This window comes from Leopardus geoffroyi, chromosome A3 (genome assembly GCF_018350155.1).
Source record: "Leopardus geoffroyi isolate Oge1 chromosome A3, O.geoffroyi_Oge1_pat1.0, whole genome shotgun sequence".
NCBI lineage: Eukaryota > Metazoa > Chordata > Mammalia > Carnivora > Felidae > Leopardus > Leopardus geoffroyi.
Window position 1 is genome coordinate 23708999 of NC_059336.1, and position 21742 is coordinate 23730740.

At 46.4% G+C, this 21742-nt stretch overlaps 2 protein-coding genes across 26 annotated transcripts in view; one reads left to right on the forward strand and one right to left on the reverse strand.

Annotated features, from left to right (window-relative positions):
- Positions 1–15517, forward strand: part of CA3H20orf173 (chromosome A3 C20orf173 homolog) — a 30372-nt gene extending 14855 nt beyond the window's left edge. For 15 of the 17 annotated variants that reach the window (XR_006703226.1, XR_006703228.1, XR_006703220.1 and 12 more), the window contains 4 exons: positions 4051–4276; positions 8460–8654; positions 8953–9072; positions 14821–15517. Coding sequence is in view for 1 of the 17 variants with exons in the window: in XM_045444835.1 (XP_045300791.1) it covers positions 4051–4089 (39 nt within the window). In the remaining 16 variants the exon portion in view is untranslated. Of the gene's footprint in view, positions 1–4050; positions 4277–8459; positions 8655–8803; positions 8853–8952; positions 9073–14820 lie in introns of all 17 variants that reach the window. The other 2 variants (XR_006703219.1, XR_006703224.1) reach the window with 2 other exon arrangements.
- A 1579-nt stretch (positions 15518–17096) lies between these two features.
- The window catches only part of CEP250 (centrosomal protein 250), a 52480-nt gene continuing 47834 nt past the window's right edge, over positions 17097–21742 (reverse strand). For 8 of the 9 annotated variants that reach the window (XM_045444823.1, XM_045444821.1, XM_045444824.1 and 5 more), the window contains 4 exons: positions 21432–21587; positions 20534–20620; positions 19503–19565; positions 17097–17621 (listed from right to left, as the gene is read on the reverse strand). In XM_045444823.1, the coding sequence (XP_045300779.1) occupies positions 17364–17621; positions 19503–19565; positions 20534–20620; positions 21432–21587 (564 nt within the window). In that variant the 3' untranslated portion in view covers positions 17097–17363. Of the gene's footprint in view, positions 17622–19502; positions 19566–20533; positions 20621–21431; positions 21601–21742 lie in introns of those variants that run through there. The other variant, XM_045444828.1, reaches the window with a different exon arrangement.

Genomic DNA, 21742 nt, shown 5'->3' on the forward strand with positions numbered 1-21742 from the left:
GGCGCTCAACCAACTGAGCCACCCAGGTGCCCCAGTAATTAGAATTTAATTTTAGATGTGTGGAAGAACCGCTGACAAGTTCAGATATGCATGAACTCACTAAGGAAAGTTGCATGTGAGGCTAATAGCTTTCTAGCTATAATACTAGCCTTTTGTCAAAGGCAATACAGGCAAATAGAAACAAGTGGGACCACATCAAACTAAAAAGCTTCTGCACAGCAAAGGAAATCAACAAAATGAAAAGGGAAACTACAGAATAGGAGAAAATATTTGCAAATCATGTATCTGATAAGGTGTTAATATCCAAAATATATAAAGAACTCCTACAACTCAATAGCAAAAAAATGAATAATCCAACTGAAAAATGGGCATAGAAACTAAATAGACAGTTTTCCAAAGAAGACCTACAAATTGCCAACAGGTACATAAAAATGCTCAGCATCACTCATCATCAGGGAAATGCAAATCAAAACTATAGTGAACAGGGTGCCTGACTGATTCAGTCAGTAGAGCATGGGACTCTTGATCTCAGGCTGTGAGTATGATTTCCACGATGGGCATAGAGCCTACTTAAAAATTAAATAAATAGGGGCGCCTGGGTGGCGCAGTCGGTTAAGCGTCCGACTTCAGCCAGGTCACGATCTCGCGGTCCCTGAGTTTGAGCCCCGCGTCGGGCTCTGGGCTGATGGCTCAGAGCCTGGAGCCTGTTTCCGATTCTGTGTCTCCCTCTCTCTCTGCCCCTCCCCCGTTCATGCTCTGTCTCTCTCTGTCCCAAAAATTAAATAAATAAAATCTTAAATAAAAAATACACACACAGCAAGATATCACCTCACACCTGTCAGAATAACTCTTTGGGGCGCCCAGGTGGCTCAGTCAGTTGGGCGTCTGACTCTTGATTTTGGCTCAGGTCATGATCCCAGGGTTGTGAGATCCAGCCTCATGTTGGGCTCCATGCTGGGCATGGAGAGGTTCTCTCTCCCTCGCTCTCTGCCCTCTGCCCCTCTCTCCTGCTTCTGCTCTGTCAAATAAAAAAACAAATTAAATGAAAGGGAGGAGGACTTAAAGAGAATGGTTATCATAAAAAAGACAAGATAACAAGTGTTGGCGAGGCTACAGAGAAAAGAGAACTCTTGTACTCTGTTGGTAGCAATGTAAATTGGTGCAGCTGCTGTGGAAAACAGTATGGGGTTTCCTCAAAAGTTGAAAATAGAACTACCTTATAATCTAGAAATTCCACTATGGGTATATATCCAGAGGAAAAACAGGACCTCAAAGAGATATCTGCACTTCCACATTTACTGCAGCATTATTTACAATTGCCAAGACATTGAGACAACCTAAGAGTCCATCAATGGATGAATAAAGAAAATATTATATATATATATATATATATATATATATATATATATATATATATATATAACATATATATATGTATATCTGTATATCTGTATATCTATATCTAACTATATCTATCTAACTATATCTAACTATATCTAACTATCTATCTAAAATTTAGCCACAAAAGAAGGAAATCCTGCCATTTGCAACAACATGGATAGACTTTGAGGGCATTATACTAAGTGAAATAATTCAGACAGAGAAAGATAAATATCGCATGATCTCACTTATACGTGGAGACTAAAAACACCAAACTCATAGAAATAGAGAGCAGATTGGTGGTTATCAGAAGTGAGTGATGGGGGTGGGGGAAATGGGTAATGGTGGTCAAAAGGCACAAACTTCCAGTTATAAATTCTGGGGATGTAATGTACAACATGGTAACTATAGTTAACAGTATGATATTGTATATTTGAATCTAAGAAAGTACATCTTGAAAGTCTTCATCCCAAGAAAAAAAAATTCTAACTATGTGAGGTGATGGATGTTAACTAAACTTATTGTGGCAACTATTTCACAATATAAACATATTAAATCATTTTGTTGAATACCTTAAGCTAATACAACGTTATATGACAATTATATCAATGAAACTGGAAAAAGATGAAATAGAAAAAATTTCATTGAGATAAAAAGCAGAATATATTCATATACAGAGTAGGGTCTTTTTATAGATTTTTAAATTTTTTAACTAATCTCTACACGCAATGTAGGACTTGAACTCACACCCCCAAGATCGAGTCACATGCTCCACTGACTGAGCCAGCAGGGCACCCTCAAAGTAGTTTTAATCTTACAGATAAGCATTAAGATTTTAAAAAGCAGCCTAATGTTTTTGAAGGAAAATCAGGCAGAGACTGAAAAAAACAACCTTAGAATGGTTAATTTTTCAGAAAAATGTAACAATATCCTCATGTGTCAAAAGCTTAAATTTGAGGGCTCCTGGGTGGTTCATTCAGTTAGGCATCTGACTCTTGATCTCTGCTCAGGTCTTGATCTCAGGGTCATGAGTTTGGGCCCTGCATCGGGACCTGTGTCAGGACGCACGTCAGGCCCCTGTGCTGGGGCCTTAAAAAAAAAAAAAATAAATAAAAACCTTAAATTTGGTGAAACTAATTCAACTGGAGGTTAAAAAACAAATAAAACTTGGAGAAACACTCAGAAGTCACCAGCTAGCAAGTTTGATCTGGTATTCTGAACAAGAACTGATGCTGAGAGTAGACATACAGTAAGGTGAATGTGGAAACAGAGATAGTAATGCAGCAGAGACAGGCTTGATGTTAAGCAAACTCATCTGTTATTCCCGAGAAAACACAAGACTATGTTTTCCCTGTTGTCTTGTACTTAGTATGGCAATGTAATTGATTTCTGTTCAGTGTATGCATACATGTATCTTGTGTGCTACTTCTGTGCCTGGTCTAAATAGTATCCCTCCCACTTACCATTTTCTTCCTCTTCTCCTAACACCCAGCTGTGTGTGGATGCCCATGAAAATCTCAGAATCACTGTGTTGAAGATGACGGAGACTTGGTTACTGTTTTATTGAGTGCCTGGATACTTCATGAAATAGAGGCACTACCCTATTCCTATCTATTTTGAATTTGTATGAATAAGAAATAAATTTCTGTTTAGCCATTTGTAACTTGCTATCCATGACAGAAAAGTACTCTTGTCATACTATCAACAAAAAGAGGGGAGAAAAAATTAGAGGCAGGATAGCTATTCCAACACACACTATGATGAGAGAGAGAGAGAGAAACAATGCCTCTTTCTACTGGAGACTAACCCAAGATAAGTGGAGTCAGGGTTCTGCCTCCCACTAATGAATGCAAAATGGGTCCTGTAGTTCCCCTTCCTGCCTCATCGAAGTGAGAGCATGGGCATGTGACCTACGTGGGTTCAATCATATGGTTCTTTCATGAACTTTGAAACTTGATGTCATGATGTGAAAGTGCAGGGTAAGAGATTATTCTCTATAGCTAATCTGAACTGGGCAGAATGTCTGTATACATTATGTATTATTTCATAGGAAACTTCCCTGAAGATGTAGTGACTTAAAACAACAATTATTATTTATTGCAATGATATGGATCAATAGGGCAGTTTTTCTAGTGGTCCCTTATGCAGATGCTGATAGCTTGTGGCTTAGTTGAGGCTGCATGGTCTCCGATGGCCTCACTTGCATGTCTGTGCCCTAGTCGGGATGGCTGGGATTGCTAGGTTGCTTGGCTTCCCTCACAACCTAATTTTTGATCCTGGACTTCTTGGTGGAGGCATTACCAGAGAATAAGATTAGGAGATGCAAGGCCTGTTAAGGCTGAGGCTATGAAGTCACACAATGTCACTTCTGCAGCATGGTATTAGTTAGATGAAGTCATAACATGACCTCAGGTTCAAGAAATGGAGATATGGACTCCTCTTCCTCATGGAAGGACCTGAAAAGAATTTGTCACCATGTTGAAACTACTATAGTGTCCCACAACATCGAGAATATGGTTGTGGTGGCAATAGTTGTGACATTCCAGGTTGGTCATTCCTGGGGTCGTCTTTGGCTATGTCTTGCCTCAGACTGATTCTCTACATTTCATAACTATTCTGTAAACTGTTAGATGTTTAACCAATGAGTTGTTTTTCTGCTTAAATTTTTAGCAGTTTGTTTCTGTTTCTGAGACCAAAAATTCCAACTAACACAGATAACAAGGATCAAACATCACACTTCTGCCAACAGCACTGGAGTCTGGAAGATGATGGAACATGCCATCAGGCTCTGGAGCTACTTTTGCAACCTAGGATCTTTTACACCCAGCCAAACTATCAATCAAGCCTAAGGACATTGTGGTCTCCAGGGCTCCCATAACAAATTAGCACAAAATAGGTAACTTTGTTTTTAAGTTCATTTATTTATTTTGAGAGGTAGGGGGGAAGAAAGAGAGAAAGAGAGAAAGAGAGAAAGAGAGAGAGAGAGAGAATCCCAAGTAGGCTCTGCACTGAGCCCAGTGTGGGGCTTGAACTCACGAACAGCAAGATCATGACCTGAACCAAAACCAAGTCTTGATGCCTAATTGACTGAGCCACCTAGGTCCCCAAGAATCCTCTCTTTTATCCTTTATTTTATTTTATTTTATTTTATTTTATTTTATTTTATTTTAATTAATTAATTTTGAGAGAGAGAGAGCATATGTGAGCTTAGTCAGGGGAGGGGTAGAGAGAGGGAAGAGAAAGAATCCCAAGCAGGCTCCAAGTTGTCAATGCAGAGCCTTATATGGGGCTTGAACTCACAGTGAGTTCGTGACCTGAGCTGAAGTCGGATGCTTAACCGACTGAGCCACCCAGTCACCCCTAGGTAGCTTAAAACAACAGAAATTTATATTCTTTCATAGTTCTGGAAGCTAGAAGTCCAAAATTCAGGTTGGTCCCTTCTGGAGGTTCTGAGGGGGAATCTGTTCTATGGAACTCTCCCCTGTGTCTTTGGTTCCCAAAATTTCCTCATTTTATAAGGACACCAGTCATTGGATTAAGGCCAATCCTAATCCAGCATGAATTTTTTTCTAGCTCAATTACATTTGCAAATACCCTATTTCCAAATAAGGTCACATTTACAGGTACCAGGGGCCAGGACCTGAACATATTTTTTTCAGGGACACAATTCTACCCACTGTAAGCAGAATAATGGCTTTTCTAGACATGCAAGGATTCAAAACATTTATCTTCTATATAGCCTTTCTTAGGAAATTATAATGAACAGTAAAAGGAAAGTAGTCCTAGTCCACCACTAGACTCTATAGGAAACAATATTTGTCTAGTCACAATAATGTGAACATGATAATAGAATTTGGACTTTTAGAATCTATAGTTATGGACTATATAGTTCTATATAGTTATGGACTATAGTTCTCTGCCATCCAATATGGTGGATGAGCATGTGAAATGCAGCTAGTGCAAGTAAGAAATAAAAATTTTCATTAGTCTGAATTTAAAAGTGAACACAATTCAGTTATTGGAAAACCTTTAAGTATACTTGTTATAACTTGGATATGTAAATCTACTTTTTATATTATAAAATTTTATAAAATGTATAGATCATGTATTTGATGAAAACTGAGTACTCAAATTTAGATATATCATGAGTGTAAAATACAATTTGGATTTAGAAGACTTTGTTTCAGAGTGCCTGGGTGGCTCAGTCGGTTGAGTGTCTGACTTCAGATCAGGTCATGATCTTGCAGTTCACGAATTGAAGCCTCACTTCGGGCTCGCTGCTGTCAGCCTGTCAGTGCAGAGCCTGCTTGGGATTCTCTGTCCCCCTCTCTCTGCCTCTTGCCCCGCTTGCACTCTCCCAAAAATAAATATATTTTTTAAAAAAGGAGACTTAAGATTCAAGCAAGGAGAATGCAAAATATCTCAATAATATTTTTATATTGCATACATGTTGAAATGACAATATTTAGACATTAAATATTGGTTCACATATTTCTTTGGGATAGCACCGCTAGAGACAAAGCACATGAAATTTAATGACACAACAGAATGTAAATATCCTTGATGTAGAAGTTCAAAATACCAATGTTGGGATGTGTAAAGGGAAGATAATTGACAAATAGAAGTGTACGGCACAACATTCTCAGAGAGAAGGGCTTCAAGAAATCTTGTCTTGTAGCTACAGAATGAGAAATAGATGTTAGGGTCCATTATATAAAATTACAAAGTAACCAAGAGGGTACTACTAAACATAATGATATGATGTATATAGCGGGTAGAGTACACATAGTATCATGATACAGTGGTATGAGCATATCATTTTTTTTTTACATTTATTTATTTTTGAGAGACAGAGAGAGACAGATCACAAGTGGAGGAGGGGCAGAGAGAGGAGGAGACACAGAATCCGAAGCAGGCTCCAGGCTCTGAGCTGACAGCACAGAGACCGACGCAGGGCTCGAACTCACAAACCTTGAGATCATGACCTGAGTTGAAGTCAGACACTCAACCGACTGAACCACCCAGGTGCCCTCCCCCAATTTTTTTTTTTTTTAAATCATTTAGAAATACGGAAGCAAATGTTGAAGAACAGTTAGAAGAGGATGTCTCTGGGGCGCCTGAGTGGCTCAGTCGGTTAAACGTCCGACTTCAGCTCAGGTCATGATCTCACTGTCTGTGAGTTGGAGTTCGAGCCCTGCATCCGGCTCCGTGCTGACAGCTCAGAGCCTGGAGCCTGCTTCGGATTCTGTGTCTCACTTTCTCTCTGCCCCTCCCTTGCTTACGCTCTGTCTCTCTCTGTCTCAAAAATAAATAAAACATTAAAAAAAAAATTAAAAAAAAAGAGGATGCCTCTGAGGAGAGGCCTCAGGTAAAGAGGAATAAGGGCAGTTGCTTCATGTTAAAAGCCTTTGTGGACAATGTGATTTGTTTTGGTTTTGTTTTGAAAAAATAATTTGCGGGTATTTACCTTGGTGATAATTGTCAAAAAGAAAATGAATTCAATGCTTGAGAGGTTTTAAGAGTAGAAGAGACCAGGGGCACCTGGGTGGCTCAGTTGGTTAAGCACCTGACTTCAGTTCAGGTCATGATCTCACTGTTCGTGAATTTGAGCTCCGCGTCGGGCTCTGTGCTGACAGCTCAGAGCCTGGAGCCTGCTTTAGATTCTGTGTCTCTCTCTCCCTCTGCCCTTTCCCAACTCGTTCTCTCTCTCTCAAAAATAAACATTAAAAAGTTAAAAAAAAAAGGGTTAAATAGACCAAGTATTCATCTATCATGAATTCGTCAATATGATAAATTTTCTCTGACCCAGATGGTTCCAAATGGCCCTTCCTTTCCCTTCTCTGTCTCCTGCTCGTCTACATCAGACTTGGCACATACCCATTCCCTCCTCACTCTCTTGTTCCCTTGACACTTGACTTCCAAGCCTCCCTTGTCAGCTGGGCTCTGGGCTGAATGCCAAAGTGAAGAAGGGGGACTTGCCAATAAGCCTTCATAGTGGAGGTCACAATGTGGTGTCTGTGATGAGGTCCCTGTTATAACTGGGCTGGCATGAAAGACCTCACTGGGTATCAATCTCCTCTGGGAGACCACAGAACACAGGTGTCACCTCTCCCTTCTTCTCAACCTCTACCCCAGGCCTTAGCAGGTTTCCTTTTAGCATTTAGCATGTGGCTGAGGAAGCAAGAGGTGAGGTGCTGGGACTGAGATGTGGTGTGAAGGGTTAGGGGAGGAACGGAAGCCATCAGGACAGGGGGCACTGGTCTGTTGGCCCCAGCCCCTCCTCCTTCCCAGTACCAGGTGTCAGAGCTAAACTGTCTGCTGGGGCACCATCGTGGATGCCAGAGATGAGGGTTCGATACTTGAAGTGGAGTCTGGTAGCTGCCTGTATGCTTACATTGTGGCTGATAGCCTCCTTCCTGAGCCAGGAATTCAGCCAGAATGACCTCCATGAAAAGGCCAGAATACAGTCAAGGCCAGAATCCTGCCAATGCTTCAGATCTTTCAGAAAGTGTATGTGTTCATCTGAGATCTTCGAGTGCCCTGCCTGCCTCCACACACCTGGAGGATCTGACTGGTTTGATGGATGCTTCGAAAGGGCCGTTGAGCCTGTGCAGAAGTCAAAAGAGTCCATGTTCTCTGATGCTCTGATATTGTGGTTGGTCAGTACACAGTCTTGGTCTCTGTCCAGTCTCTGCTCCCAACACCATGCTCTGCCCATCTTTCCCTTCACGGTCCCAAGCTCTAATCTTCTTCCAAAGATAGTGAGTCTGAGATGAGCCCCTATTCCTCCTTCCTATGCTTTTCTGAACTTCAGGGTGTCAAGTCAAAGAAAGAGTTTGAGGATCAGGACCAGCAGCCAGTAGAAAAGTCTCCCAGACATGCATAGAGCTATGCAGGGCCCAGCTGTCGGACCTGTGCAGTGGTTGGAAACTCAAGGTTCCTACGGGGCTCTGGCCATGGATTTAGGATTAACCAACATGGCATGGTCCTCAGATGGGTGCAGAGTAGGAGGTGGAGACCAGGAAGGTCAGACCAAATCCCCTTCTTCCCCCAAATCTCCACTCTGCTCTCCTTTCTAGGATGAACCAGGCCCCTGTCCAAGGCTTTGAGATGGATGTGGGGAACAAAACCACCATGCGCATTATGTACCCTGAGATGGCTAGCACACAGGATCCTGGCACCCAACTGCTGCTGCTTCCTCTGAATTCATCTGGTCTAAAGTGGTTTATGGAAGTGCTGTGGGAACAGAGCTTCAGAAGCCCAGTAAACCCTGGGTATGGCAGTGAGTGGAGCCATTGCAGAGGGTGACAGTGGGGACTCCAGAGGGACCCTTGCTGAATTTTGGGGCACCCTCAAGGCTTACCTAAGCTTGGGGGCTTCTGTGTCAAATGACTAAAATTCCCACATCCCAATCTCTTTTTAGATTTCAGATAGTCCAGGTCCCCAGTGGAAGTAACAAGAGCAAAGACAAGGTGAAGGATCCAGGAGGGTAAAGGGGGAGGAGCAGGATGATGTGGCTGAGGGCAGCCACCGGATGCCCTTCAGGTCAGCACTCTCCCTTATATTCTCTAGGTCTTGGTGATCAGCCTCAACTTTCTCCAGTATGTCCAGCATTGTTGGCTGGGGAAACACAGTTGGTTTCCATCCTTGGGGTTCGTGGGTTTGTTGTATGCCCTGCACACATGTGACCAGGTAAGACAACTTCTTCAACTCACTGGCCTTCATCCTTCTGCCAAAAATGTCCATTTTCCCAGGGACTTCAGGTTGAGTCTAAAGTTCTTTGCCTGGCTTTTAAGACCCTTCATGATCTAACCACCACTGCCTTCTCTCCCTAAACACACACTGTGCTTCTTGGCATTCCCCAAACACACTAGATCCCTCCTGCCTTCTCACACACTGCTGCCTCTGCCTGGAATGCCCTTCTCTTGTTTCCCTGGGGAATCCTCTTTTCCTCCAATATAATCAGGAACAACTCATTGACACTCTCTTTACTGGGCTCCGGGGTCATACTGTGTGTTCAGAGTGTGTCTTCCCTGGAGAAGGTGAGCTCTGTTCTCCTCCGAGGTCCAAAAGGAAGACTATCACACTAGATGTTAAATGAATATTTGCTAAAGGATGATTGGTGGGCATGGAGGCAGGACAGGATCCAGCCTGTGACCCTGTGCCCCTCTCCTGTCTTATCCTATTTCCCAGGTATCCTTATTTGGTTTTTGGGACAGACAAAGCTCATGAGGTTGTCCCATTACTGGGATGATAAATATTGGCTCAAGAGTAACATGCACAGTTTCAAAGAAGAGTGAAAGGTCATCTTTAAGCTGGAGTGTGAGGGGAAAGTTGTTGTCTACAACTGAGATGTTTTCCAGCCTGTTCAGCCCATTGGAAGCCCCAGGAGGCTGACAGGTAGTCAAGGGGACCATGGAGTATCAGAGAGGGACTAGGGTTTCAGGTGACCCTGGATATAAATCACTCTGTTGCTAAATAAAACTGTAGCTTATTCCTCCCAATGGATTCCTGGTGGTATTAAAGGCTGCATTCTAACAGCAAATATGTCCCCATATGACATTTATACGTATATGTCACATTATATATGTGTGTGTGTGTGTATATATATATACACAGCAAACATGTCCCCATATGACATTTATATACATATGTCACATTATATGTGTATATGTGTGTGTGTGTGTGTGTATATAACCAAAAAATATAATCAAATGAAAAAGAGGAAAAAGCAAACCCTAAAGTTGAGAACAAATCAAATGGACCTAACTGCCTATCAGATTGGTAATATAAGCACCAGGGAAAAGAATTATTTCAAGTTCCTTTGGAACTCAATATACTATGTATCCTTTACAGGATATATTCTGTAGACAAAAAGAACTATAAAGAAAATTTAAACTTCACTTAGCAGGGCACCTGGGTGGCTCAGTCGGTTGGGTGTCCAACTTCAGCTTAGGTCATGATCTCATGGCTGGTGAGTTCGAGCCCCATGTTGGGCTCTGTGCTGACAACTCAGAGACTGGAGCCTGCTTTGGATTCTGTGTCTCCCTCTCTCTCTGCTCCTCCCCCACTCGTGCTCTGTCTCTCTCTCTCTCTCTCTCAAAAATAAGTAAGCATTGAAAAAAATTTTCACTTCACTTAGCAGATTTATTATAATATTAGTATTTTTGAAACTATATAATGGGTATCATGGAATAAAGTAAATAAGTAATTATATTAATATTATTAGGAACCAAATACAAAGCCAAACAGGTATAGTAAAAACTCTGTGACATTAAATGCAAACTGGAAATATTATAAACTCAATTTTTAAATTATTTTTTATTGTGGCAAAATATACGTAAGATTTACATTTTAACCATTCTAAAGTGTATAGTTCAGTGGCATTAAGTACATTCACATTGCTGTGCAACCCACATCACCATAAACTCACGATTTTCCAAATACATTTTCTGCTCTGTTATCTGAATGGTCTAAAAGCCATAACATATCCGTAGAAATGATCAATCCTGGAACTCAGATTTTGTTTTCTAAATACTTCTTTCCCATGAAACGATTCCAGATCTGTAGAGGAAAAGTACCAGGAAAGTCTAGACATCATAGTTGGGAAGATTTCAACATTAAAAACAGCCATTGTCGGGGCGCCTGGGTGGCTCAGTCGGTTAAGCGGCCAACTTCAGCTCAGGTCACGATCTCGCGGTCCGTGAGTTCGAGCCCCGCGTCGGGCTCTGGGCTGATGGCTCAGAGCCTGGAGCCTGCTTCCGATTCTGTGTCTCTCTCTCTCTCTGCCCCTCCCCTGTTCATGCTCTGTCTCTCTCTGTCTCAAAAATAAATAAAACGTTAAAAAAAAACAAAACAAAAACAGCCATTGTCACGATGGAATCACAGTGAATATACAAAGAATCCTTGAGTCCATAATGATACTCAGAAATAAAAACAATTCGTTAGAGGAAACTATCAACTCGGGGGAGAGGGAGCATTTATCCTGCTGTTTTTATAGAAACAGTAGTTCAGGGTAACCAAATAGCCTCTGCTAATGAGGGTGTTTGGTTGCTGGGTATACAAAGCAAATATCCACTATGTTCTACCTCCTTGGCTGCCCCCCAAAGCACATACACACACTAAAATAATGCAAATATCCCTCATACAGCCAAGAGCACACGTACCCCCCTCCCCAAGGGCACTGAGGTGTATGGGATGTCTAGTTTGGAGCCAGAGCCCAAGAATCCCCAAAGGTGTGAGCAGTGCTACTACCTATTACCATGTTATTCTGGATACTGGACCTATTATGACATCATAAAACATATTACAGGTATTTAGAGGAATAAAGTTGCCCACCCTAAAAATAGAGTCTTTATCGCTTCTCAGCCTTTTGGATGAGATCAAGTGTAAAAATAGAGTCTTTAAAATTTTTTTATTTTAGAGAGAGAGTGAGAGAGTGTTCGGGAGAGGGGCAGAGGGAGAAAGAGAGAGAATCTCAAGCAGGCTCCAAGCTCACCGTGGAGCCTGATGTGGGCTTGATCCTGTGACCCTGGGATCATGACCTGAGCCAAAATCAAGAGTCAGATGCTCATCTGGCTGAGCCACCCAGGCACCCTATAAATAGAGTCTTAAAAAATTGGTTGCCCCTGGAGAGAGGTTGGAAAAGAACTGGATGGGAAACTGCTACCTTCTTTTCTACTTCATTTTATAACCATGTACATGCATTGGTTTCATTTTAAATAAAAGAAAAAAAGTTTGGTTAGATAGAAATTTACTTTTAACCACATCAAAAAGTTTTCCTGTAGATTCTTTCCTCAAGAGGGGTCAAAAAGGGACACCTGGGTGGCGCAGTCAGTCAAGTGTTCGACTTGGGTTCAGGTCATGATCTCACAGTTTGTGGGTTTGAGCTCTGCATCGGGCTCTGCGCCGACAGTGCAGAGCCTGCTTCAGATCCTGGCTTCTTCTCTCTCTCTGCCTCTCCCCAGCTTGTTCTCTCTCTCAAAAATAAACATTAGAAAAAAATTTTTTTTTAAAAAAGAGGGGCCAAAGTCTTTTCCTTTACCTTTTCTGCCTTATGCTTAACAACCCCACACTGGCCATAGATGGCGTCCATCTCTGAGAGATGCGCTACATTAGTCTTGGCACATATTCTCACTCTTTATTCCTGTCCCCATTATGCTTGATTGCGAAGCCCACCCTTGCCAGCTGGACCCTGAGGCGAATGCCAAGGTGAAGGCGGTTACCCACAAGGCCTCCATGCAGGAATTCACAATGTGACTTCTGTGGTGGGGTCCTGATACTGGGCTGGCATGAAGAACCCCATTGAGCATCAACCCCTTCTCCTCCAGGAGGCCACAGGATACACTAAATGTTGCCTCTCCCCTCCCTCCACTCAGCCTCTAGTGGAGCACCCTGTAGGGCTTAGCAGGTGACTATGGAGCTGTGATGGAGGCCGCCAGGGCTATGTGGTGCTGAAGTCTGTGACTATAGCTTCCTACTTTTCCCAGTGTTTGGTGTCTGCGTCAGCCAGCCACTTGTCCTATGCACTGCCCCACGGGAAAAGAATGAGGCCTTAATGGTGGGTTTTAGGCTTGTGGGCTGAACATCAAGTTCACCTGTGGCTGATGCTTCAACTCTAGTAGGAAAGATCTAAACTGAACAGGCTAGCTGGTATAGCTCCAAGAGCCTGCCATCGCTCTTGGGACCCACAGGCACACCATAAACGCAGTGTATCTATCTGATCAGCTTAAAAACACTTTGAAAAGGCTCTCCAGGCCTCTCTGCCTCCAGGATATTCTGTGACACTTCCTCTGGCTTCATTTGAGTGGCCAGTGAGTCTCTTCTGGACATCCAGGTCATTCTGCAAGTGTTTGTCTAGGTGCAGACTCTGTCCCCCCTGGAGAAGAGCTCCTCTTTACGGTGCTTTGTGACACACAGGTTTAATGAGTATTTCCAAGTGAATGGACAGTTGGATTCAGGGCAAGGGGCAGCAACCAGCCATTTTATCCGTAAGGTTTCTGTATCTGGAGTTGGGCAGACAAGAGGTGGGCCCTTATACAGGGAAGGCAGTTACTTCTAAAGGCTGCAGCCTGACATGTCGAGCCACAATGCAACAGCAGAAGGCAAAGGAATTGGCCAGCTCGAATGTGAGGCTATTCTTGGCCAGCAACAAGCCTTAGACCCTTGGATCTGACTGGTAGAGCTGGAATCTTCAGATCTAGGAGACATGACAGGAAACTAAGATAGGAAGTCCAGGAGAGATGTGTGGATTATCAGGCACTGGTATAAGCCTTCCCAGATTCCCTCACCTCAAGGACTTGCAGTCATTAAAAAGAACCAGATTTGAATGCTTATTCTTCTCTCCCTCCCTGCGTCCACACACATGGCCATGTGCTGGGAACAGAGAGCACCCACTCTGAGGAGCACATTGCACAGCCCTAGTAGAGAGGCACATTTCTCTTCTGATCACTGACCCATTCACCTTTTTACCTCCAAGCCATCCCACCTGTGTCAGGTTTCAGGGCCTATGGAGGCTATAAAGAGCTGGTAGCATTGGTTAACAAAGGACCAAGAGAAAAGAGGTCAAAATGTGCATACTGTGACAGGTGACTGATGTAAATGAAGTGGGAGCACAGCCCTACCTTCTCTGGAGGAGCCTCTCTTCTCATCCTCACCTCCATCGGGGTCTGGACAACCCCGGGTCTCAGCAGGGTAGAGGGAGTAAATTCTAGGGCCCCAAGTTGAGACCCCATGTTCTTGGACTTCCTCCTCCCTTGCCTACTTTCTAAGTGTGGTGGGCAGAGCCGAGTCTGCATGTCTTCCCCACCGCGCCTGAGGGATCACTGCTTGCAGCACACCGACAGCCCCTGCTTCTTTCTGCTTCCTGCCTCCGCACACCACTGCCCCTGCTCTGCAGGGCCTAGTGTTTGCACAGAGCTCGGCTGCTCCATCCTCAGCCCTGGGGAGTGAATAGGTGTTTAGTGGGTCAGAGGGAGGAGGTGAGGTATTGCAGGGGTGGGGGGGCAGGCAGCTGAAGGTGTCATCTGTCCTAAGACCAGACAACTAACCAGCCATCTGGCTGAAAAGGGACCTGTTCCATGGGCTGAGATGAGGCCTGCATGCCAAGTCTTAGGCTGCAGATTGCCTTGCTGCTCTTGTAGGTGAGGTATCCCCCCCTCCACAGGTACTTCTGGAAGTTCTGCTGCTGGCCCCAGAGCTGCAGAGGCCCTGAGGTTGCTCGTCTGGATAGCCTGATTCCACCAGCAGTGTCTGCCTAGTTTGACCAGCGCTTCCAGATGAGTCCCGAAGCTCCTTGTGGAGTTGGAGACCACGATTTCCAGAGTTCCTGGGCTCTGGGCTGTATCCCCTCCCTGACTCCTTTCTCTGCTCTGATGGGACCCAGCCTCCTCTGTGTTAGAACATGGGGGTGAAGTAACTGGTCTGTGCTCTTCTTTGTAGGCACTGATGCCAGGAGACCTAACCCCATTCCAGCTGGCCAAGGAGGAACTTTTCAGCTGATCCCCACAGCAAAGCCCTGAGACCCACCCATGCCAGTCCTGTGCTATGCAATGTGGAACTCGGGGAATCTGAAGTCTTCACAATATGGAGTATCCACTGAGGAGCACCACCTGTGCTCAGTGGGGGCAAGAAGGTGAGGGTGGTGAGCAGTGCCAGCCTGTGAGCCCCAAAGCCTTCCTGACTTCCTTTCCTATCTCTGCAGAATGAACCAGGCCCCAGTTTAGGTCCAGAGAACAACAAAGGCAACAAACAGAATCTACCTGCACATAATGCACCTGAGAATGCCCATGACCTGGAGAGAATATCCACACACTGCTGGTGTTGTCGCAGCCACCAGATATAGGGTGAACTGTAGTGGTCGTGAGCCAAGGTGGAAAAGGGCATCTTTTACCAGGTGGTGTGAGGGTGGAGGCCCCAGGCCTGGAGCAGACAGCCCTGGCTTTTTGGTGTAAATGTTGATCTTGTCGTCACTCTGCAGTGTGTGACTGTATACTCCCCACCTCCCTAACCTACAACCAGTTTTTCCTTCTCTACTTCATGCTTTTCTGCCTTCACGCTTCTACTAGTCCCGTGTAGGGAAGCATATGAGTCAAGGTAATTAAATTGTGCTCTGGTGATCGTTGCTGTAACATGCAAACTATGGAGGCTCACTGAGAGAATGGGGTGCCGCACCTGGCAGACCCAGGCACTCCCTAGGAACACTGCCCAGACTCTGACTCAGCTCTTGTCCTCTTCGACTCTCAAGACTTTCTGTTCTGTACCAGCCTCTAGCAAAGGAGACAAGGAGAGGCTGGAACAGAGGAGAAAAGTTTTGTGAAAGGAGGCCTTTGACCTCAGCTCTGACCTTTCCCCCCAGATTCTGGTGACCAACTTCATCATCCTCAAGTGCATCCACGAGACCTCGCTGGTCAGAGACATTTCCCAACCACCAGATTCGCTGTGGCATGTGGGGTGGAGAAGGAAAGGAAGGTCTGGCCTGATGCCTTTAGGCAAGGTTGGGTCCTGCCTAGAAGATCCACACTCTTCTCTAAGCTAGAGAACCAGAGGTGAAGGACCAAAAAGTAAGGAACCAAGAGAAGTCCTGTTTGTCCTTGAGAACTCCTAGCACAGGAAAGGCCAGGTGAGGATTCTGAGCCACAGGGAATCTGAGTAGAGGCAGGGTCCAGGCCAGCATCTCTGGGGCTCCAGATACAATTCTGGGGAGCTCTAAGCTGTAACTTTTTACTAAGTATCTGTTGCTGAGTCCCATGCCATGAATTTTTAGAACAAAACTTCAGCAGTGGTGAACAGCACCCTGTCTACTGTGTGATGTGATGAAATAGATGGGGCCTGAGCCCTGAGTAAACAGGTTGGGGGAATGTGGTGCTGCCCTCAAACCCCTGCATTCTTAACTGGCCTTAGCTCCATCCTCAGGTTTAGGAAAAGGAATTCCAGAAGGAAATCAGTTGAAGGGCCAGAGAAAGGCCATGCCCTGCTTTTTTAGAGAAGCTGTTCTCTTAGGCTTCAAGGAAGTTGCCAACAGTTAACTCTTAAGTCTGTGAACTGGGTTCAGTCCAGGGTGCCTCCACCAGGGTGAGTCTATCCTCTTTACTGGCTTGACACGTGGTTGGACTGCAGCGGACCAGAGTTGGTTCCAGCTGGTGTGTCCAGGAAGGGATGCCAAGGGCATTCACCCAGAGCAGGAGAATGAGTCTCCGTGGAATGTCTGAACTCTACAGACTGACTTTAGCCAAAGGTCAGCTCAGTGTTTTTGAAGCCTCAGAAGTGGTTTTAAGTCAAGAACATATGATGGTTCCTTATTATCCATGAGTTCGAATCTGGATCCCAAGGCCCTCCATAATCTCCCTCCTTCCGCACCCAACCTCAGCCCCAGCACACTCTGCCACAGGCTGACCAATCTCACCAGCATGCCAACTCCTCCATCCTTCAAGGGTCAGCTCATGCCTTCTTGCCTCAGTCCCCAGTCCTCTACGTACTTCTAGTCAGTACACAGTACTGTCTGTGACTCATTGACGAGTGCTCATCTGTTCTTGTCCATTGGACTCCAGCTCCCTGTGGACAGGGGCTTTGACTTGTTCCATCTGCTATAAGTCTTCTCTATCAGAATGCAGGCAGACGACAAATTCATGCCATCTGACCGGAATCTTCAGCAAATTCTTCTTTAACAGAAACCCTGACATGCTGTTGCCACCCAGTGACACAAGTGGAGACAGCAGCAGAGAACAAACACAGAGACCTGGGGTTTATTGTTGGAGGGGAGGAGAAAGATTGGGTGAAGTGCTGGGATAATACATTCTAGACAAGAGGCAGTAAAGGTCCCTTGGCTAGAGCAAAGCACTCCTCTAGGGTGACTCCGTGGGCTACAGGCAGGTGTAACTTGCCTCGTTTCCAGCCTTGCAGACTTCCTTCCCTCTTCCTGGGCCATAGCAGCCATCTGTGTGTGTGTTCCCTGGCTGGTCCGTATCCTGCCCTGGCTGTGGCTGCTACCTGGAGGTGGCTTGGGTAGGGCTGGGGCATAGCAGGACCGGCCCTGGGGATGTCAGACTTTGAGTCAGGGACTCATCTAGCTTGCGGGTCTCAGCCTCCAGGACAGTGGCCTCAGGGGTCTGGGCCACGGCCAGAAGTGAGTGGGAGAGGCTGTGGTGCAGGCCTGCCAGCTCACGGCTCGTCTGCGTCGAGCGAGCGATGTAGTCCTGCCTCTGCTTCCGCTCCAAGGCCAGCTGGGTGCGCAGCAGGGCCACCTGCGGGGGGGGGGGGGGGGGGGGCAGGAAAATCGAGAGGGAAAGAGTAATTAAGTGCCTCGAGGCTGCCCCACGCCTTCCCACTCTGCTCCTGTGTCTTTTGTGACAGCGCATTTTTTTTTTATTAACGTTTATTTATTTTTGAGACAGAGAGAGACAGAGCGAGACAGAGCATGAACGGGGGAGGGGCAGAGAGAGAGGGAGACACAGAATCAGAAGCAGGCTCCAGGCCCCGAGCCATCAGCCCAGAGCCCGACGCGGGGCTCAAACTCACGGACCTCGAGATCGTGACCTGAGCTGAAGTCAGACGCTTAACCGACTGAGCCACCCAGGTGCCCCTGTGACAGCGCATTTGAAGCAACTACCACACACAGATCTCAGGATCAGGCTTTAGTGTTTAGGGCAAGGGCCCCTGGGAATCATGGAAAAATCCAATGATTCTCAACCGTGGCTGCACAGGAGGCTCAAACAGGGACTTTAAAAACAACAGCAACAACAAAACTATTCATCAACTTTATTGAGGGATCATTTATATGTAATAAAATGCCCAGATTTTAAGTGTAAATTTTGATGAGTTTCAAAATGTACGTACGCATGTATAACCACCATCCCGATCAAGATACAGAATATTTTAATCACTGCAGAAAGTATTTCTGTGCCCTTTTGGAAGCTTTTAAGAAATACTCTGACTTGGGGCACCTGGGTGGCTCAGTCAGTTAAGCATCCGACTCTTGGTTTCAGCTCAGGTCATGATCTCGCAGTTTGTGAGTTGAAGCCCCATGCGGGGCTCTGAGCTGACAGTGCAGAGCCTGCTTGGGATTCTCACTCTATCTCTCTCTCTGCCCCTCCCCTGCTCATGCTCTCTCTCTCTCTCTCTGTCTCTGCCTCTCAAAATAAATAAACCTTAAAAAAAAAATTAAAAAAAAAAATACTCTCATTTAATTAGACTGCAGTGAGGCCTGGGCATCAGCATTTTTTTCAAAGCTCCCCAGGTGGTTCTAATGTGCAGCCAGGGATGAGAATCCCTGCTTAATTAACCCTTCCATTTCTCTGAGTACACTGAAACTACCAGGAAGTGGTTACTGGGAGCTCAGGGCAGGTCCAGGACTAGGGTGAGGCAGAGAGGCTCCTGGGGTACAAAATTTAATGAGGGACTCCAGGTTGATAGTGAGCATCTCCTTAAATTCTCCACCCAACGTGCTTCCCTTGCCTCACCCTAGTCTGGGCTCCATCTCAGGACTGCTTTGTCTGAATTCAGAGTGATAGCTAAGTCTAGCTGTAGAGATAGGTTCTGCCAGTAGTGACTGTTAACTCCTGAAAGAGGCTTAGAAATAAAAATTCCACAGTTCTTATTACTCCTGGGTCTTGAAAGACAGGGTGAACCTCTAGGTGAGGCCAAAGAGGCAAGAAATCACTCAATACTGGTTTCCCTGAGCATGGCAGCTTGAGCTGAGGTATGGATCTTGGCACTGGTCCCAGACTACTTTGCCTGCTGTGCTGGCAACAGTTCTGCCTGCAAAGGTGCATTTGAAGGCACAGGAGGCCAGGATACTTCTGTTTGCTTTTGTCTTTCCTCCTAGAATCTTCTGTGTGCCCCTCAGCCCTCTTCCTTCTCCTTTCCCTTCCTAAGGAGGAACCTGGAAGTCTGGGGTCTGGAACATGCTTCCTTTCCCACTCTTGCCCTAAGCAGATGGGAGGTTGAGTCAGGACTGGGCCCTTCTTGCCTTCCACATAGACTGAAGTTCTGTGAGGGAGAAACCATTTCCCCTCTCCCTGCTGGAGGCGCACAAAGGGTCAAGCACACGGCAGACACTAACGCCTTGTTGCCTGTCTGCAGCAGAGGGAAAGGGGACTTAGAAAGCTGATCCTTCCAGAACATACCTCTTTCTGCAATTCAGCCATGTGCTTGGCATCTGAGGTGCCCTTCTGTCCTCCTCTTGCATCCTATGGAAGATAAATGCCATTCCTGTTGGAACAAGCCTTCCCACCCTGTGGGTTCTGTAGGCAACCTCAGCCAGCTCATCCCGGTCCTGGGGACCAAGGCAAGGGCTATGGTCCCAGTTCAGAAGTGTCTGAACCCAGACTGGACTCCAGGTGGCACCATGACCCTGGGGCAAGGAAGCCCAGGAGGGCCCAAGCCAGCTTAATGGACACCCATGGAGACCTGATGCTGAACATCCAGAAGGCTTGAATGGCATTGGCTCGAGTCACCTTTTCGTTTATAGAAGTACACCACACATCTGGTTTGTGCTAGCCCTGGGCTGTGAGCTAGGGATGCAGAAAGGAAGACAGGGTACCTGCCTTTGGGAAGCTTTCATAAAGGGGGAGAGACAGAGAGCCTGAGGGATGCTCAGCCACCAGAAGCAGTCTCTCCCTGACAGGCTGCGGCGCTGTTGACTGATGGGCATAACTCAGCTAAAAGAGTGCTGGTTTGGGGAGTCTTCCCCCAATTCCTTACCCGAAAAAGTGAGTACCATGGACCCTAATCTTGTAAATTCAGTACTACAAGAGAGGAGATCCAAGAGGCCCACAAAGTTGCTATCAAGCTTCCAAGGCACCTCAGGGTCTGGCCAGCATCACCCGTCACCCTTATGCCAGGGATTCCGACCAGAAGCCCGATGAGCCCCACTCCTGGGTAAGCCTGAGACCCTGGTCTGGGAGCAGGAAGGTTATACATCAGTGAAGGCTTACTGAGTTTCTGATAATGCAGGGCTGCCAGCCATGACTCCATCCCCACCCCTTCCTGGGTCCGGGACACACTGAGCTGTGCTAGGCTGGCCAGAACCAAGCCAGGAGGGGCTATCTGGATCAGCTAACATGGGCGTCTCCCCTTGCGAGGGTAGCCTGAGATATGCTCTGGAGGTGGCTGTTTCTGATCCTCTGGAGGCTGCAGTCAATAAAAAGAAGCAAACCTGCTGTGTGGCTTCGCTGACCTCCAGGATGCCCGTCCGCAATGCACGCATGGAGTCCCTCTTCAGCCTCCTGCGCTCTCGCTCTACCTGCCGAGATACAGGTGAGAAGTCAGGGCTTGGCTTGGCTATGGGGCTGGAGCAGAACTGCCTTTCTCTCTTTCTCTCTCTCTCTTTTTTTTTTTAAGTAGGCCCCCTGCCAGAGTGGAGACCAACTCAGGACTTGAACTCACGACCCTGAGATCATGACCTGAGCTGAGATCAAGAGTCAGATGCCTGGGGCCCTTGGGTGGCTCAGTGGGTTGAGTGTCCAACTTCGGCTCAGGTCATGATTTCATGGTTCGTGAGTGCGAGCCCCACATCGGGCTCACTGTTGTCAGCGCAGAGCCCTCTTCTCTCTCTGCCCCTCCCCTACTTGTGCTCTTTCTCAAAAAACAAACAAACAAAACAGAGCGAGACATTTAACCGACTGAGTCACCCAGGTGCCCCAGAAGTGCCTTTTTCGAGAGAAAGCTGGTGTGGGGGTGGGTGTGAGCACAGGGACAGCAACCACGAGAAGGTAAGCTCCTGGGTTGAGGAGAGCACATGCCAGGGCAGCCCTGAGAGCAGAGATGTGCTGATGGGGCAGAGGAGGTAGGGCTGGCCTCTCAGGCTTTCAGAGTAGGCTTAGCAAACATTTTCTGTAGCGTTTTGGCTTTGCGGGCCTTTAGATCTCTGTCACAACTATTCAACTCCACTACTGTGGTGTTCCCATGAAACTTTCTTCTCAGCCGTGGGCAGCAAGCCGAATGTGGCCCTTGGGCTAGGGTTTACCACTCGGCTCTGGGGGCCACACAAGAAGTGGAGATGCCTGCCCATCGGACCCTAGACGAGGGAGCTGAGGACAGGAGAAACGACCTACCTGCTCCAAGGTGGCCCGCAGCTGGACATTGTGGCGCTGCAGCCTGCTCCGGTCAATCTCTAGCTGTGCCACTGCTTGCTGGAGTTGTTCCAGCCTTTGTCCCCACAGCTGCTTCTCCTCCATCCCAGGACTCGGTTCAGCCTCCACTCCAGGGACCTGCAGGAGAGACCTGTGACTCTCACCTGGGCAGCCCCATAGACAGATGGGGAATAGATAGCAGGTAAAGGGACCAATCTGACAGGTCTGAGCTTCAGGGACCCAATTCCCAAAAGAGGGAGGGACAAGCCCCCTGTAAAGGAGCTTCCTCCTGG